General features: G+C 45.5%; 1 protein-coding gene across 5 annotated transcripts; it reads right to left on the bottom strand.

Moving 5' to 3' along the window:
* Positions 1–1243: 1243 nt before the first annotated feature.
* LOC147627443 (uncharacterized) lies at positions 1244–17291 on the bottom strand. Of its 5 annotated transcripts, none has more exons than XM_086814331.1 (3): positions 16858–17291; positions 16414–16749; positions 1244–2222 (listed from the first exon to the last, which is right to left on the bottom strand). In XM_086814331.1, exons 1-3 carry the CDS (start codon positions 16874–16876, stop codon positions 1378–1380), a joined length of 1200 nt encoding a protein of 399 aa, XP_086670457.1. In that variant the 5' UTR covers positions 16877–17291; the 3' UTR covers positions 1244–1377. The 5 variants fall into 5 exon arrangements, with proteins under 5 accessions (XP_086670457.1, XP_086670456.1, XP_086670458.1 ...); XM_086814330.1 differs by having other exon boundaries at positions 1244–2228; positions 16858–17288; XM_086814332.1 differs by having other exon boundaries at positions 1244–2228; positions 16414–16734; positions 16858–17288.
* Positions 17292–17725: the final 434 nt, after the last annotated feature.

The raw sequence follows: 17725 nt of genomic DNA, 5'->3' as shown, positions 1-17725 counted from the left end.
TGTCATCTCAAAGTGACCTTTCTGTATTACTCAACGTACATCATTTAACAACAATAATAATAGGTCACTGATATTTGCATCAAATTTTTATGAAATTTGCACGTAGCAACACGGTGAACATACTATACATCATTGATTTAAACATTAGCGAATCATTCTATCCTTGCTAAATGGATTCAACCGAGGTCATCATCCATCGGTGAACCATTAATTCCGTGCTCATCCATTTTTGCAACCTCAACAGGACTGGAAAAAACAACAATGTGAGGTCATCATTTCGCGAAACATCAATTGCTCATCCTTTGGTGTAACATCAGTAGAGCTGGAAAAAAAAGCAAGAACTGTACCAGACAAGGCTACCTTCTGACCATTGGATTTCTGGATTCCTGTTTTACAAGGCTGAAGCAAAACAACGATGGCTCTGCTCCATCGCTACGAATAGGTACCTTCTGGGCATTGGATTTCTAAATTCCTGTTTTGCAAGGCTGAAGCAAAATGTTGATGTCTCCGCTCAGTTGCTCAGAAGAATGCTTAATTGCCTTGGATAATAGAGTGGGGAAGAGGAGAGGCTTTTTTATATAGGCGAAAATCCCTTGGTCAAGCATGTCATGGGCTGGCCAGCAAAGATTAGCCTGTAATTAAAGGCATGCCACCCTTTGCCTGGGCCTGCTCTCAATGGTTCTCCTCTGTTTCTTGGTTCCCCATCTGCCTTGTGTCCACGCTACTGTCCAGGTAAGGAATTTGCTGCAGGGCTCATCTACCTTGATATCGGACTCCCAGCACGTGCCTTGATATGCACCCATAGAACACTTCAAGTGGTTACAAAACTCTCCCAATCTTCCCATGGTTGACTGCCTGGACTTACCTTGGCCTACCAAGATGATAACCATTGACTAGTTCCTGGTCAACCTGGAGTACAGCTCATGAAAATGCAGCATGCAGATCACTAACCCAGAACTTGCACTTTACAGTATAGATATGTCCACACTCCAACCATATGAAGTAGGTGCACATGACTGTGTGCTCACATGCAAATCCTCCCTTGATGCCAACCCCCTACTTTACAAGAAATGTGATTAAAATATTAATCCATAGCAGATGACAACAAAAACATTATGCCTTCTCTTTGCATGCACTTAATGAATGCTTCTTTATGCATCATCAAAAAATAAAGAGCATTCCCTGTATGAGTTGACATTATAAACACAATTTCTTAACCCTCCTACCTATGCACATCAAGTTTTCAATTTTGGTATTTTTTCTTTTGGAAAAAAAAAAAAACAAGATGTCACACCCTTTCCATGTCCACTTGACACGTCACAATGTATCCAGAGAATATAAAGAATAATAGTGGCATCTAGAAGTCAACATGTAAACTCAAAGTGAGACTTGACAACCCTCTGGGAATGACAGGGCTCTGACAACATCTGAAGCAACTTGGCTGCAAAACTTAACTTCCAGAATTTCCAACTGTTTGCAAGATTCTGCTACGATCACAATGCCTGCACTTGTTATGCCAGTGCAATTGTTCAACTTGAGAACTTTCAAGACAGTTTCACAATCTCTTAACCCGGTGAAGCTATCATCAGTGATTCTGGAGCAGCTCTCCAGATTCAGAACTTCTACTGATGTACAAAAAGTGAAGATCCATCTCACGGCTTCATCAGATATGTTAGTTAACCATCCCAATTCCAAAACCTTCAGAGTAGACCCAAAACACCAAGCAACCTCCTTGACCCCTTCATCAGAGACCATTCTGCAACCACTAAGCATGAGCAGTTCAATGTTTGTACAATTCTCAGCCAATCTCGTAAGTGCATCATCTTTGACCTTCGAGCAGCTGCACAATTTCAAGCTCCTCAGCTCAGAGCAAGCTTCAGCAATGCTCTGTACCCCTGGGCTACCAACCTTCGTGCACATGCTTAGATCCAACACTTCCAGACACCTACAACCCCGTGATAAAAATAACAAACCTTTGTCTCCCACATTGATGCAACCATGAAGGTTTAAGACTGCCAACTGTTTGCAATACCTTCCCAAAGCTTCCAACCCTTCATCTGTGAGAAGCTTGCAGCCACTCAGATACAAACCCTGTAAACGAGAGCAACCTCGGGCCAAAGCCTCCACACCTTTATCTGTTACTCGTTTGCAGTCAGACAAATCTATCCAGAGCAAGGTTGTAAGGCCAGCTCCTAATGCATCCAAGCCTCTATCAGTGACCCCTGCATCTTAACAGCAAAAAGCGTCCTCAGTTCCATACAGAATTCAAGAATTACTAAACTTGAGATGCTGCTCTGTTTTAACACAAGTGACCGCTAGTTTGGCCTTTAATGCCTTGCTAAAATAGCATGGCTATTGATATATATGTTGAATTCAAATACCATCTGCTCAAATAATTACACAAACTCAGTCACGGGTTGCAATTACTGTCATCAATATATCGCTTATCCAAATTCACTTACATAGATGTTGGCTAGGTGAAAAATGTGAAATCAGGGCTATGGTGGATCGTGCTGCTCCATGGCTACAAGGAGAAGAGAGAGAGAGAGAGAGAGAGAGAGAGAACAATGCTCAAAAGAGACAATTGCAGGGCACAAAGAAGCTTATGATTAATGTTGTAAAATTATCAAGTACAATGTCCCTTTTTGTAGGCTGGGAGCCTTATCTTTTGACTCAAACACAATCACACAGACTAACACACTGATGACACATGGCAACACTTATCTTATCCACTTATAAGAGTGTGTTCACACACACTCATTCATGAATAAGTGTGCACACATATAGGATGGACACATACATACATGGACACACAAGTGGACACATACGGTTACACACGTGAGCTCCGAAATATCCCAACAATTCCCCCTTTCGGAGCGAAGGTGGTATGACTGAGAAAACCTTCAACTAGTTCTATGATGGCCTCCGGACTATAACGTGTCGAGAACTAGACGTGTCTCCCATGCCAACTCAGAGGCTTAAGTCTAAGCATGGTTCAGAGGCTGAACTAAGCACATGGCATTACGTTCAAGCATGACCAGAGGCTCCAAGTCTAAGCATGGATGCATGAGGTCTAGGGGACCAAGGCACCTACATCTTGGAACTTCCCTTCTAGGCTTCATTCATAGGAGCTCCACCCATAGCAACTACATGCAAGGCTTCCCTAAACAAACACATCCCCCCCCCCCTTCACACTAAACAAGGATAACATGAAAATTACAAAGCCTTTTATAACATTAAGGCGGGAAAACACATCACACAAGATTATTTTTCAAATTTTGGGGGACATCCCGAGCAGAGAACCCTGACTCTAACACATAAAACAGGAAATTACAATTTTCGAGGGAAATCAGGGTGAAACCCCCCCTCGGTGCCCATGATGTCGCCTTTTCCAAGCTACCACCCCATCCATGGGCTTACGGAGTCTTCAATTGTTAGCCTTTGGCCTCCGGGAAGTCTTGGTGTGAACAATCTTACACACGGGCACTTTTTACCCTGTGGTGGCAAGGGTGTTTTCCTCGTATGAACACACTCTAGTGTGTTGGGCACTTTAGCCTTGGGACTACTTCACACATTCTTATTATCTATTGAGTACTTCTAGCTATCACCTCTCTCTCTCTCTCTCTCTCTCTCTCTCTCTCTCTCTCTCTCTTTGAGCTTGATACAACTCTGTGTGTGTGTGTGCGCCCAGAGCATCTACTCCCCGGACCCCTATCCAACACTGGTATTAGAGTCTCTGTGCTTGTTGCCACTGCCTGTCGTACGGATCTACGCATTTGCCCGTCGTCCAGATTTGCTCGTCGTATGGATCTATAGCGCCAAGCAGGTCGCCACTCAGATCTGCAGCCAACAACTGCCTCCCAGTTGCCGCTGTACGGATCTGCAGCAACAACATCCAAGAGCCGCTTGTGCTGCCACGAAAACTGTTGTTGCCGCTTGCTACAACCATTGCTCCATTGTTTCGCCTGCATCAAAGGACTCGCCTACGTGTGAATTAACAAACCCCCAAATCAATTTTTTGATTTGGGGATTTCTGCTAGCGCCGCCATTGCAGCGCCCATCTGCCGGCTGAGCCACCAGCTATGCCCGGCATTGCATAGCCAATTTTTCAAACATGATATTTTTTGCACAGCCGTATTCCTTGTCATTTCCGGAGTCTCCCAAGCCGAAGAACTCCAAAATCGGTGCCCGTTTAGGCCATCAAAAACCCTCTGCAAATTTTCAACTTCTCCAAAAACAGAGCTGAATCAAGCCCCGAGTTAAATCCGGCATTCATCATGCTCTCTCTTAGTGCACTCGGCATCGAAATACAACATTCTGACACCCATCTTTGGGGTCTGTTGTGGTCATCAAGCCTCTATTCAGATAACTTTTCTATCCCTACACTATTGTCATCTCAATACATTTGTAGGTCCTTGTCATCAGTGAATCATTGGGCATCACAACAGCCTACCTTTCAGTGGACATTGAGGGTTTGCAGTGCATTGTGCAACGAGGTGGGACAGATTGTCAGTTACCTTTGAGCCATGGCTAATAATGATGTATTTGGGATGCTCTTTGCCAAGGACAAGCTTAATTATCCCATGTGGGCATATATGATGAAGCATGTATTGGTTGCAAAGAATTTGTGGGTGTATGTATCTGGTGCTAAGTTAAGGCATGCTGGTCCTGCATCTACAGCTAGTACGTCAAGGGGATCCATTGTTGGAATGAGTGCTTCTGGTTCCAATCGAAGTACAACGCCTGCACCTGTTCCTTCTACACAAGGAGGACTCAGATGGGATGCTAAAGATGCGCAGGCTCATGCCTTGATTGCTCTCTCGTGTAAACAGCAAGTCATATCTCATATCCGTTCATGTACTTCTTCTAAAAGTACATGGGATATACTTGCCTCTTTATATTAGATCCGCAATGAAGCTCGTGTAGCTTATCTATCAAAAAAGCTTAACTTGGAGCATATGACTGAGGGTGATTCTATGAATGGATTTCTCACCCATGTTCAAGATTTATGAGAGCAGTTAATCAATATTGATGAGGTGATACTTGACGGTTCACTTGTCTCTACGGTTCTCAATGGCTTGCCTGAATCCTATCAAGGGTTTGCTACCACTGTTTGCCTCTTGACGAAGAGAAATACAGATTTGTACACATTTGATGATTTGGTAGCTCTCTTGTTACAGGAAGAGCAATCTCGTTCCAACTGAAACAACATGATTGCTCTGCAGATCAGGCTTTTGTTGCCTCCCATTATGGCAAAGAAAAATCTGGGGCTGGTTCTAGTGCTAAACCTAAGGACAAAGCACAAGCCCATTCAGATCCTCCTAAGTCCAAAAAGGAGAAGTTTGAGAAGAAGAAGAGATGCAACTATTATCGGAAACCTAGTCATGTAAGTGAGGAATGCAGGAAGAGTAAAGAGAGTGAGAAAAAGAAGCAGCAATAAGGTCTTGCTACAACTACACGTGAAAATGCCGAGGAAGCAAATTTTGCACATGATGGCTATGCCTTAACAATCCCATGCATTGATTTGCCTACCTCTTGTTTGTCATTGTCGGATGCTGATTGGTATTTTGATTCAAGTGCTACAAAGCACATCACTTCGTGCAAGAAGCTGTTTGCTACTTTGAGAGATGTACCGTTAGGTGGTACAGTTTTGTATGCTAATAATGCATCATATGCCATTAAAGACATTGGCAATATGGAGTTAACATCACGTAGTGGGGACACACGTACTCTTGCAAATACTTTGTATGTACTTGGAATTCGCAAGAACTCTATTTGTGTCTCAGTACTTGCAAAAGCTAGTCTCAAAATCCAATTTTGCTACTCCATTTATGACAGAACAGATTCTGATGCACTTTTGCTATCTGATACATTGCGCAGTGGCCTTAACAAGCTTGACATGTATGACATAAGTAGTGATTCTCATGATGATGCTATGGTGGCTTCCACATCACAGGTTATGTGTGACACTAAGCTATGGCATGCTCAGTTTGGTCACCTTAATTCTTATGCGTTTACAACGTCCGTCTATGGTTCATGAGTTGCCACCTATGCAACTCCCACACAAGCATGTATGTGAGGGATGTATATTGGGAAAGATACATCGTCAAACCTTTCCAAAGGATGGCACTGTACGAGCTACTTGGCCATTGCATCTCGTACATAGTGCTTTATGTAGCTCTATGAAGGCATCGTCTTTTGCAAGACATCTGTACTTTATGACTTTCATTGATGATTACACTCGATTTTGTTGGGTGTATGGTTTGAAAGCTAAATTAGATGCATTTTCAACTTTCCATCAGTTTCTCTATGTGATTGAAATGCTTGCAACCATAAGCTCATGACATTGCATATAGATCGAGGGGAGGGAGGAGGGGGGGGTGGAATATTTGTCACATGAGTTTACAACTTTCATGCAGTCACGTGGTATTTCTCATCAACGTAATACTCCTTATACAACACAACAAAATGGTGTGGCTAAGCACCGTAATCGTACACTTATGGAAATAGTGAGATGTATGCTTAAAAGCAAGGATTTGCCATCCAAATTTTAGCTTAAAGTAGTCATGTGTGCCAACTATGTGCTGAACCGCTGTCCAATTAAAGCATTGAAATCTATGACATATACCGTCATAAGGCCAAATGAATCTGAACTTACAAATAATTTTAAAAGAAGTGAATCACTAAAAACAAACAAAATTTAAAAAAAAGGCTTAATAGAGACATGCGATAAAAAATAATAATAGCAATAATTGTCACCAGCCTAGATATTTCCCAATATGAAAGGGGTTTGGTGGACTCCAAGACGTCCAAATATTCGAAAAGAACAAGCTTTGGGAACGGGGGATTATCCTGGAATACAAAGGATCACACTCCTAAAATTTAGGAGTTGTTTTTGGCCCGACTCCGATGGAAATTCTGTTCGCATCATTAAGTCTGGAATTAAGCAAATACCGAGAGTTACCAAAGTACCTATGACAAATGGGCTACCAATTGGGATATTTTTAGAGATAAAGATTATGGGAGAACCCATCTCTTAGATTGGGACATGTGGTAAGAAAGTGGATCAAAGTGAGACAACTGGCCTCACACTCGTCAAAAAAAGTGGATCAAAGTGAGACAAGTGGCCTCACACTTGTCATTATAGCCTTCTCGCTCATGGGAGGCCTAAATCTATAAATCGGAGCCCTCTCTCTTCATTTGGCAGGCTCTTTTGCTGCACACTAGCCTCTACCACCGTTGTAGGCTGCCCTAATGATGGCTACTCTCTTTCTCTCTCTCTTGAAGGCTGCCCATGAAGAATGCTAGCTGTTGGGGACTGTTTTGGAGGCTTCCATCACGACGAAATACTGAAGGCAAGGGTATTTAATCATTTTATTATGATTTCCAGCCACTATACCGACTGTACCAACCATTGTACCTATTGTACCAGCTATTGTACTTCTTGTAACGGCTGAATGGAGAGCTAAACTTGTTGTACCAACTCTATTGTATGAAGACCCGTGGTTTTTGGGGAAGAATAAGTACCCACGCGAAGGTATATGGATTATATTGTTGGCTCGGCATTTATTCAACCCGTGTTCCGGCTGAATTTTATGGTTGCCTTGTGTTGGGCTGTGTTAAGGCATTTGTATATGGATAATCTAGCATCTCCCATGGGGAGAATAAGGCCCTCAAAGCTTGTACATGATATTTTCTCCTTGGGTAATAAAATACTCCGCGGGGGGGGGGGGGTTGACCCATTCTAGCCTCTATGCGGTGTCACATGTGCAAGCTTCTCTTTCAGCATTTGTTTCCAGCTTTTATGTTTTATGCAAAGTGATGATGGATATGTGTTAAGGCTGTGGCCGATTTCAGTGTTTAATTGCATTAATGGTCAAGTGTTTTGCGAAACCCCTGGGGCCCACCAGGAGTTACAATAATAACTCACAAAAATAGACAAATACATAACTCTCACACGCTTACATGCACACACATAAATTCTTTATTGAACCACAACAAAAGAATTTCTAACAAACAAGCTAAACAAATTTTTGATGACTAATTAGCAAACAAGCTATCATTGAAATCTATGACAGCTTGTTTGCTAATGCGTCTAAGCTTACTCCAGACCAGAAAGCGGAGGCAAGTAAGACAGGTGGCAAGTTTGTTAGAAGTCATCTCCTGCAGGCTGTCTATACATATACACCAGGGCCTTTGTTGTGGGTGTGCCCGCCCTTATTAGGTGTTTTCTCATTTTTCCCCTCTCCGTATTTTTCCCCCATTTTTCCCTATTTTTCTGTGGCTTGGGTGGATGCCCAGGGTTGACAGGAGGGCCCATGAGCTGGCCGACTAATGGTACTGGTCCACGACTCCACATCTGTGCTGGCCGATTGCTGACAGCTGGCCAACTGGCTGTGTTGGCTGGTCGTGGAGGATCAGGGCCTGTCGCCTACCCTACAGCAGGCCGACTGCTGTTGGGGGGCCATATAAAATGGCCCCCAGCCCCCTTGTCACCATTGTATCATTCCCAGAATCTTCTTGTGCATATAGAGCAGAGTTACATGCCTCTACCATTCTCTCTCTTGTGCTGTTATTTTTCTGCATTGCGTTTTACTCTTGTGTTCCCAGATCTGGACATCATCTCCGCTGCGTATTCTGACATGGTATCAGAGCCTAGGCTCTAGATAGTTCTTGGGATTTGTGTGAGCAAGAGGGGGACTGTTGTGTTGCTGATTGGTGGACTGTTCGGGAAGAGGAGAAGCAAGAGGACGGCGGGCTGATTTGCTGGACAGCCACTTGCAGGTGTTAGTTCTTCTTTGTTCCCACCCACCCACCCTTTTCAGAGTACATCCCCCCAATGGCAGATCTGTTTGAGATGGCCGAGAGGCATGTGAAGATCCCGACACTCCCCGGTGGACCGTCAATTGGACGGGAACAACTACGGCATATGGAAGGTTATGATGGAATCTGTTATGGAGTCTTACGACCTCGCTGATTTCATCATTGTTGGGGTTCCACGGCCGGAAGTAGAGGAAGGGGAGTTACCGTCGATCCGAAGGGACCGGGAGGCACAGGCACAGATGTGGGATCGTGTCAACGCTAGGGTCCGTTCGTTTATCTTTCTCAATTGCACACCGCAGGTAATCAATCATGTAAAGCATATGACGCTCGCCAAAGGTATATGGCAGCATTTGGCTTCTCTTTACAACAGGGTTATCGCCCATGAAGAGGATTTCCTTGGAAGTACAGATGCGGGTTATGAGCCCTGCAAAGTCGTCGACGATGCGGGAGCATATTAACAAGCTGCAAGCACTTCAGCAGGAAGTTCTTCAGGCTGGGAAGGAGATATCGTCAGAGGACATGGCCATAACGTTGCTGTCACACTTGCCCTCTCAGTACTCAGCATTTTACTCGTCTTTGATTACCAATGGCAGGCTCAGCACCATCACGTGGGAGGAGCTTGTGCCCATGGTCCTGGACCAGGAGGAACGATTCACGAACCCTCCTCAGGGTGGAGGTTCGGAGGCCTTAACTGGCCAACGGTCGAAAGGCCGTAACACAGGCAAAGGGAAGGCTTCATCCGAGAAGTCTTCTGAGATAAGTCCGTTACTGACCGCGAGAAACTAAAGGCAGAGAGGACCAGTAATGATTGTGGCGAGAAAGGCCACTATTGGAGGTAGTGTCCCAAGCGGAAGACCGAGAAGGGTGAAGATTCCTCAGCAGCAATCATGAAGACTCCGGCTTTTTGTGCACCTGGAAGTGATGGACACCGATGTTTCATTTTCTTCAGGCAGGGAGGAGGTTGGAGGATTCTCCGCAACGGATACTCGGGAGTGGATTCTAGACAGTGGTGCTTCCAGGCACATGACCTTTTCCCGTTCAGATTTACAAGATCTCTGCAGGTATTCTGGTCACATTCTTACTGGGGATACATCCACTATCCCAGTTCACAGTGAGGGCAGGATGGAGTTAGTTCCCGATGGCAGAGGGGGGAAGCATTCCTCCCAGGTGTTGTATGTTCCGTCACTTGGTTTTCATTTGTTGTCAGTGCATCAGGTTTGCAAGACTTGCGTACGGGTGGAGTTTGATGAGCATTTTGTTGCTCTCCAGGACAAAGCAACAGGCCAGGTGGTTTGAGTGGAGAATGGAGTTTACACGCTTTCAGCACTCTCTCTCCCAGGTCCTCAGGTTTGTGATGAGTGGCTGTTTGGTAATGGCCACTTAAGTGTGGATACGCTGCAGGTGCAGGCTTTCCGGGACCAGATGGTGGATAGCTTGCCATTTGATGGCAGCAGTTGGCAGGAACTCTCTAGTACTGATGTTGGTAGTTCTTCTGCTCGTCAGTCAGAGGAAACTGAACAGGTAACTTGTGCTCTGATGTCTTGTAGTATTCGGGACAAAGAACCTCCTGTAGATGAGGATGTTCTTTCCACGGGGACCTTTCGAAAAGCCAGGCAGGTGGCAGTTGATTACTTGCAGAAGGAGGTGCATACTCCAGGCTTTGTGGTTCCGGACTCAGAGGGGGTGGTTAACAGGTTTCAGAAGGCCTTGCGTGGTCTTCAACAGATTTCCAGGACTAGGCTTTGCACCGTAACAGGTGATCATCCTTGTGAGCAAGTGTGATGCCTCTTTGACTCAAAAGCAGAATGGTTCATTGATCTGGTTGATGGACACCAGATTGGGTTGAGCTCATGGTTGCAGATGACTCTTTGGGAGGCAGGATTGCGTTTCCTGTGGTTTCTGCAGCATGCAAAGGATCATGGACTCTTGTACACAAGAGGGGGATCGATTGATGTAGTCCGACTCCACGGTTGGAGTGACTCAGTTTGGGGAGGAGATCCGGACACGAGGAGATCTACTTCAGACCCAGGAGAAGTTTTATGGAGCAATAAGAGGCAGTCATCTTTTGCCTTGTCGTCAACAGAGGTTGTGATGCTTGTGATGCTGCTTGTGAGGTGGTGAGGTTGCAGAGGTTGCATTGCAGGATTGGGCTTCCACTGGAGGAACCCATGGTCATCCAGAGGCACTTTGTTCATGAACAGATCGTTGCTGATGACATCTTGCTAGAGTTCTGTTCGACGGAGGACAGTACGGTGGACCTCTTCACGAAGTCGCTATCTCAGGATTTGCTCAGGCGGCACCCCAGCTCCCTGTGGTTGGTTTTACAGCGAGGAGCTTCTCCTGTCTATACATATACACCAGGGCCTTTGTTGTGGGTGTGCCCGTCCTTATTAGGTGTTTTCTCATTTTTTCCCTCTCTCCGTATTTCCCCCCCATTTTTCCCTATTTTGCTGTGGCTTGGGTGGATGCCCAGGGTTGGCAGGAGGACCCATGAGCTGGCCGACTGACGGTACTGGTCCATGACTCCACATCTGTGCTGGCTGACTGCTGACAGTTGGCCAACTGGTTGTGTTGGCTGGTTGTGGAGGATCAGGGCTTGTCGGCTGCCCTACAGCAGGCCGACTGCTGTTGGGGGGCCATATAAAATGGCCCCTAGCCCCCTTGTCACCATTGTATCATTCCCGGAATCTTCTTGTGTATATAGAGCAGAGTTACACGCCTCTACCATTCTCTCTCTTGTGCTGTTATTTTTCTGCATTGCGTTTTACTCGTGTTCCTAGATCTGGTCATCATCTCCGCTGCGTATTCTGACAAAGTTAAGTGCTGAGGAGCTTTCTCAGTACAAGGAGGAGGGTAGATGTTTCTTTTGTCATACAAAAGGACATACTTCTCGGGATTGATCTAAGAAGGCTCCAAAGCCCGCCGCCGCTGCCTCCACAGCTTTCGTGGTGAGCTCAGCTCCCACACAAACCCCAGCAGCTACCCCTAGTTCTTCAAACCCCGGTGCTTCAGTTGGAGCAATTATTAGCCGGGAGCTCGAAGATAAGCAGGACGCCCATGACCAGGAGTATGAGCGCAACAAATTGCTCAAGTCCTTTGGCTACATAGGTGGCCAGAGAGTCGTCGTCTTGTTTGACAGCGGCAGCACGAAGGATGTGGTCACGGAACAGGCCGCTAGGCATGCCCGTTTTGACTTGACTTTGGTGGACAAACAGGTTGAGGGTTTTAGCACAGGCATGACAACGAGCGTCAAGTATGAAGCTCTAGGTGCTAAGTTAGTTATTCAGGGCATAGAATTTGTGCATGATTTTATGGTTGCCCCTCTTGTAGGAGCAAACATAATTTTGGGCATTCAGTGGTTTCACAAGTTTCTTCCTGATGTCAAGTGGGACAAGCACACGTTCCAGATCAATCGGAATGTGTCAAACGCCCCAATGACCATTAAGTGTGATTAGAAGAAGCATGTCCTCGTGGCATGCACGTGACACCTGCATCAATAATTATTAGTATGTGAACACATAAAGTTGTCAATTGAGTTTTTGGGAATACTTACCACCTGCAAAACACATGTAGACCACCTGTCAGTCCCAAACAGGTGTGCACATATACGTCCACAGGGTGCCTAAGCGTCCCCGGCCCCATGGACAACACAAGCAGAAATCTCAGGCATTGTCCAGGCAAACAAGACAAGTCATCCAAAGATAAAATCAAGGTCAAGCACACACATGAGTGCAGTTATATTGTAAGAAACACCCATCTGCTCAGTTGTATCCGATAAAATGTCCAGGGCTCATGATCCTTCCGAAACCTTCCCAGAACATAAATACAAAAGATCTCCAAGATAGCTAGTCCCAGAGAATTTCATCATGTCAGGCTCCATGTGCCATACATATACATCATGTCAGGCCCCACAAGCCACACATGTACTATCATGTCAGGCTACACCAGCCATACATGTACTATCATGTCAGGCTCCATATGCCACACGGACACACCATGTCAAGCTACACCAGCCATACATGTATGTCATGTCAGGCTCCACATGCCACACATGAACAGTAGAAAAATAGAGGTTGTAAGGAATTTTGTGACAAACTGAGGTAGCCACAGCTTCAACCCAGAAAGCAAGAGGGAGACCTGCATGATGCAACAAAGCACGAGCCATCTTTGACGGTCCGGTTCTTTCGTTCCACAGCTCCATTTTGTTGAGGAGTGTAAGGAATTGTAGTTTGTCGGTGAATGCCCTTCGAAGCAAGGAAGTCATCAAATGGTACAAACTCGCCACCATTATCAATCCAGAGGAATGAAACTCTACCCCCAGACTGATTTACTACCATCGCGATCCAAGTCCTGAAATTGGCAAAAGCATCTGACTTGTGAGCCAGAAAACATACCCAGACTTTGCAAGTGAAATCATCCACAAGAAGAAGAAAATATCGAGCCCCGCCAAGAGACTCAACCTCCATAGGTCCTGCAAGATCTGCATGTATAAGCTCCAATCTTCGGGTTGCTCGATGAGTGGCCTCCTCTAGAAATGCATCTCGATGATGCTTGCCCATCATGCAGGATGAGCAGATGTGTGAAAGAGAGACCTGAGCTGAGGTAGTCCGCTGATAACCTGCTTAGAATGGAACTTCTATAAGGCAGCAATGGGTACATGACCGAAGCGAGAATGCCACAAAGAAGTATCTGCCTCATGCCTCAGAAACCAAAGCCAACACGGGTGAGAAAAGCTGATGAATATGGGAATCAATGTGAGGGATCTGGGAAGAAAATTTGGTGATCTTCTAGAGACCCCCATCATGGACTCCATTGGCAACAACCGAGAGTCTTCCTATCGATTACTTCGATGACCTCATCATCAAAGTACACACCAAGTCCCTTTTGAGAAGTTTTGTATACTGAAGACAGATTTTTGACAATTCGTGGTACATGCAGAACATCATGTAAGGTGGCAGAGGAACCCAAAGAAACATTACCAACACCAGTGAAGAAAGCGAAGAGTTGTCGCCGATATGAACTAAAGAAGAGATAGTCTGGTAGTCCTCCAAGTTATGGGCCTGATTGGTCATGTGGACAGAAGCACCACTATCACCAACCCATTCCACCGCTTCAGGTGTGACACTAACCTCTTCAGGAGAAGTCATATTTGTGATCACGAGGAATAAATCCTTTGAAGAAGTGAATGAATCTGTGACTGCCATGTATGCAACTTTGGCATATCCCTCCTCTGAAACTTTGCCTTTATCTTTGGTGTTGTCCTTGTCAGATGCTTTAGAAGCACCCTGGGCTTTATACTACTTGGCTTTTGCTCCTCGAGAATCATCACTACAAGCAAGGCAACGAGCCTCAGTATGACCTGTCCTGTCACAATAATCACATTCATTGCTTTTGTCCTTGGATTCATTAGAATCCTGTTTACCCTTGCCTTTGCCTTTGTTTTTGTTATTGGAGTTCCCTTTTCCGCTTTTGCCTTTGCCCAGCAGACTCCGACTTGCCTTTTCCGCGAAGCATACATTTGTCGTAGAGATAACTCACGACTTCCTCAAAAAGGGGGGAGAGGATCACGGAAATAAATATTATCCCTAAAAGAATCAAAGGAAGCAAGCAACTTACCAAGAAGTTTATGGATGGGATTGTTCATGGTGCTCCCATACTCCTCAAGTTGCAGCTTGGTACGAGAAAACTCTCCAATCTTCTCAATCAGGTTATCTAACTCAGTGATGGTAAGCTTCTCCAGATCTGACTCCAATTTGACAATCTTCACTGTCTAAACTCTCCCATACCTCCTCTCGATCTCTGTCCACCTCTGATGAGCATTACTCCGAGAGGAGACAAACTGTGCCTGTATGGATGGAGTCATGCAATGTATGATGATAAGACGAGCCCGAGCATCCAATATGCTTCTCAAAGCAGGGTCCACCAAGTGAGGTGTGGAGATAGCCATCCACACACCTGAGTGTAGAAAGACCAAGTATGATAGTTGGTTGCGATAACCTTCATGGAGTCACTGACTTGGGGAGGATTGTAGGATGGTATGTGGGTAAGGCTGGGAGCAAGACCTGGATGAGAGAAACTCAGAGAGGAAAGATTGGGAATAGGAACCACCTGTGGAGCGGCGGGAGCAGGGGATCCAGGCTATGATGGTGCTGGAGAATCAACAAGAGAAGGAGTAGCAGTAGAGAAAACTCGTGAAGCCATGTCCTCTGACAAGAGACCTTCTATGAAGAAAGGGACTGAAAAAAATCAGCAAGTCTTCCTCTGAGGCTGTGCACAGCAAGAAGAAAGGGAGGGAGGGTGGGAAACTGAAAGGAGAGGAAGAAGATCCCTCCGAGATGTAGTTCCCTGTCCTCAACACCTAAAAGAGGGCTTCAGCCATCAGAAAAATCAGCAATCTTTGCTGAAAATTCAGAAATACACCAGTCCCAAGTGTCAGATGAAGAAAACGCAGCACTCTTGAGGAAGCCTCTGCTCCCAGAAGAAAACGCAGCACCTTCTACATTGAAATCTCCAGAAAACGCAACAAACTGTCGAAGCCTCTGCTCCAAAACAGAAAACACAGCTTTCTTCTGCTCACAGGTCAGCGTTCTCTCTGATACCATGAAAGAAAGTGAAGCAAATATAAAACACAGATGTAGGCCCAGGTACAAGACCTCTAAATGCTGGAAACTGATGTTTATTGCTGAAATCTGAGCACGAGGGAAGCCCGTAGGTGCTGTACAACGGTGAGAAGCAGTAGCAGCTACTAATGACCTCAACTGAATGCTGAAAAATGAGATGAATTGGGGGAAAGGGAGCCAGCCCTTATATATTCCCCCAAGATGCTGGTCGCCCAGCTGTAGCAAGCCGATAGCATGGCAGTAGCATAAAATGCTCATAAAATGCCTAAAAATACCAAAAAATGGTAGAAAAATTGTGAATAATCTCTGCTAAGATATGCCAATGCAGGGCCTCATAAATGGCCAATACAAGCATGAAAAAGGTGATGTAGACCCTCTAGAGTATCCAACACTATGGTTTAAAAGCCGTAAAGGATGTCCTTACTGGATGGCTAATGGACAGGCTGAGGAGATTAATCTTAGAAGTGTGGCAAGGTCAAGGTTAGCAAATGCAAGACAATATGTCTATAGAAATAAAGGATTGGCTATCAATGTAGGGTTGAACTCGTACTAGCTGTAAAGGTTAATAAATGCCTCTAGCTGTAAAGGTTAACTAATGCTTCCAACAAAACCATAGCCATCAATTGCCCTACTTTCCACATGACAAAAACACACGCATCCATTGCCCTATTCTCCATACAGCACAATAGAATCATAGATAGGTGGGCGTGTTATATGGAAAATAGGACAATCGATGGCTAGGCTTTTGATGGAGGATATGGCAGTGAGTCAGGCGGCCAGTAAAAGGGCATCCCTTGGGCCCTGGAACACCAAGGTTTTGATCTGGAGTGAACCCACCCTAACTGCTGAACTACTGTAACTGTTATAAATGCATACAAAAATATGAACAAAAAGGCAGAGGTAAAGATGCATAAAGAAGTTTGAATGAAATGGCTAAAAATGCATACAAAAATGTGGTCGTGCACTGTACCTTTGCATTGCCGGAGATTAAGCCGTTCCAAGAGCCGGAAGCTCCGTGCGATGGTGAGGAGGTCGCTGTCACCTACGCCAGGGTAGAAGGAGCGGGACACAGACTGCGTGAAATCGAGGTCCAGGAGGTGGGTGAAGCGGGCCGCGAGGCGCTCCAGCATGAGGGGGCCCGCGCGGGCGCCCAGCCGCTGCCTCTCGCTGCTCTGCAGTCCCAGCCATCGCTTGCACACCAGGCCGTACGCATTCTTGTCGCTCTGCGTCGGCAGCTTCGACAGAATTGCCCTCAGGGTATCATCCGTCAGCACATCGTTTATGCACACCCCTGTGACAGAACCATCTTTCGCACAAGAATTTCTAGGGTTCTCAGAGAGGAACGCCATCATCTACTGTAGTAGAAGAAACTATAATCTAAGACAAAAGAAACCCTTATCTGTGACACCATTACCTGTGTCACAAGAGGCCATGATCTGTAAAGAAACCCTAAGATGTGTCAAAAGGAACTCTGATCTGTGCTCCAGAGAGCCAAACCCAACTGAAGACGTCTTTCCCACGATTCTGCGGACGCCGAAAGGGTCTGCTGACGACGTGCGAGGAAGGGGAAGAAGCGTACGGAGGAGGAAAACACTGCGCCTCCTAGTGGTGGTTATGATCCAAGTAGAACCTTAAGCCCCGCGCACATAGGCTCCCTATTCTCTGATCATCTTAGCGGCATTCAGGCTAAAAGGTTGTGGCAGCGTGTTGTCCAACTGTGAAGCTCGCTGCTGTAGTGCGCCGTGTTCCATTCCGTGAAATTGCTTTGGAGTCTTACCATCTCTAGTAGTGTACAGTCTTCTAGTCCTAGCACTGCTATGTAGTGTCGTGCCTACCCACTACCCATCACCCTCGTGAGGACACACATTTCAATGGATACCAAAGCACAAGACCAATGTACCTCCACGCATCCCATGTGAATGCACCCTAAGCCCAAAAACCTTAGGGTTTGCTAATGTAAAACCTTCTCATGCGGCCACATGGTGTACATAAGCTTTGAACATAGTGGGAGGGCTAGCTTTCTTTGGGAGGTGAGTGTTTTTGAATAATTTGGAATGAGAACTCATATTTCATAAGAGTGTTAAATAATTGAATTTTGCTTCGTGATGATGATGAGGTGACCATAGAATTTTAGAGCCTTGCCTTCTAACCCATACATGTGATCCATGCTTAAACAGTACACATCTCACACTAAGATGAGGAAGTTTAGGATGCATTTAGGCACTTTGTGTAGAGGGGGAGGCTCAAAAAGCGCTAGAGTGTTCTTAATTATTGTGTAGGAG

This window comes from Cibotium barometz, chromosome 20 (genome assembly GCF_041138505.1).
Source record: "Cibotium barometz isolate CiBa-2024 chromosome 20, ASM4113850v1, whole genome shotgun sequence".
NCBI lineage: Eukaryota > Viridiplantae > Streptophyta > Polypodiopsida > Cyatheales > Cibotiaceae > Cibotium > Cibotium barometz.
This window is presented reverse-complemented; position numbering and strand designations above follow the sequence as displayed.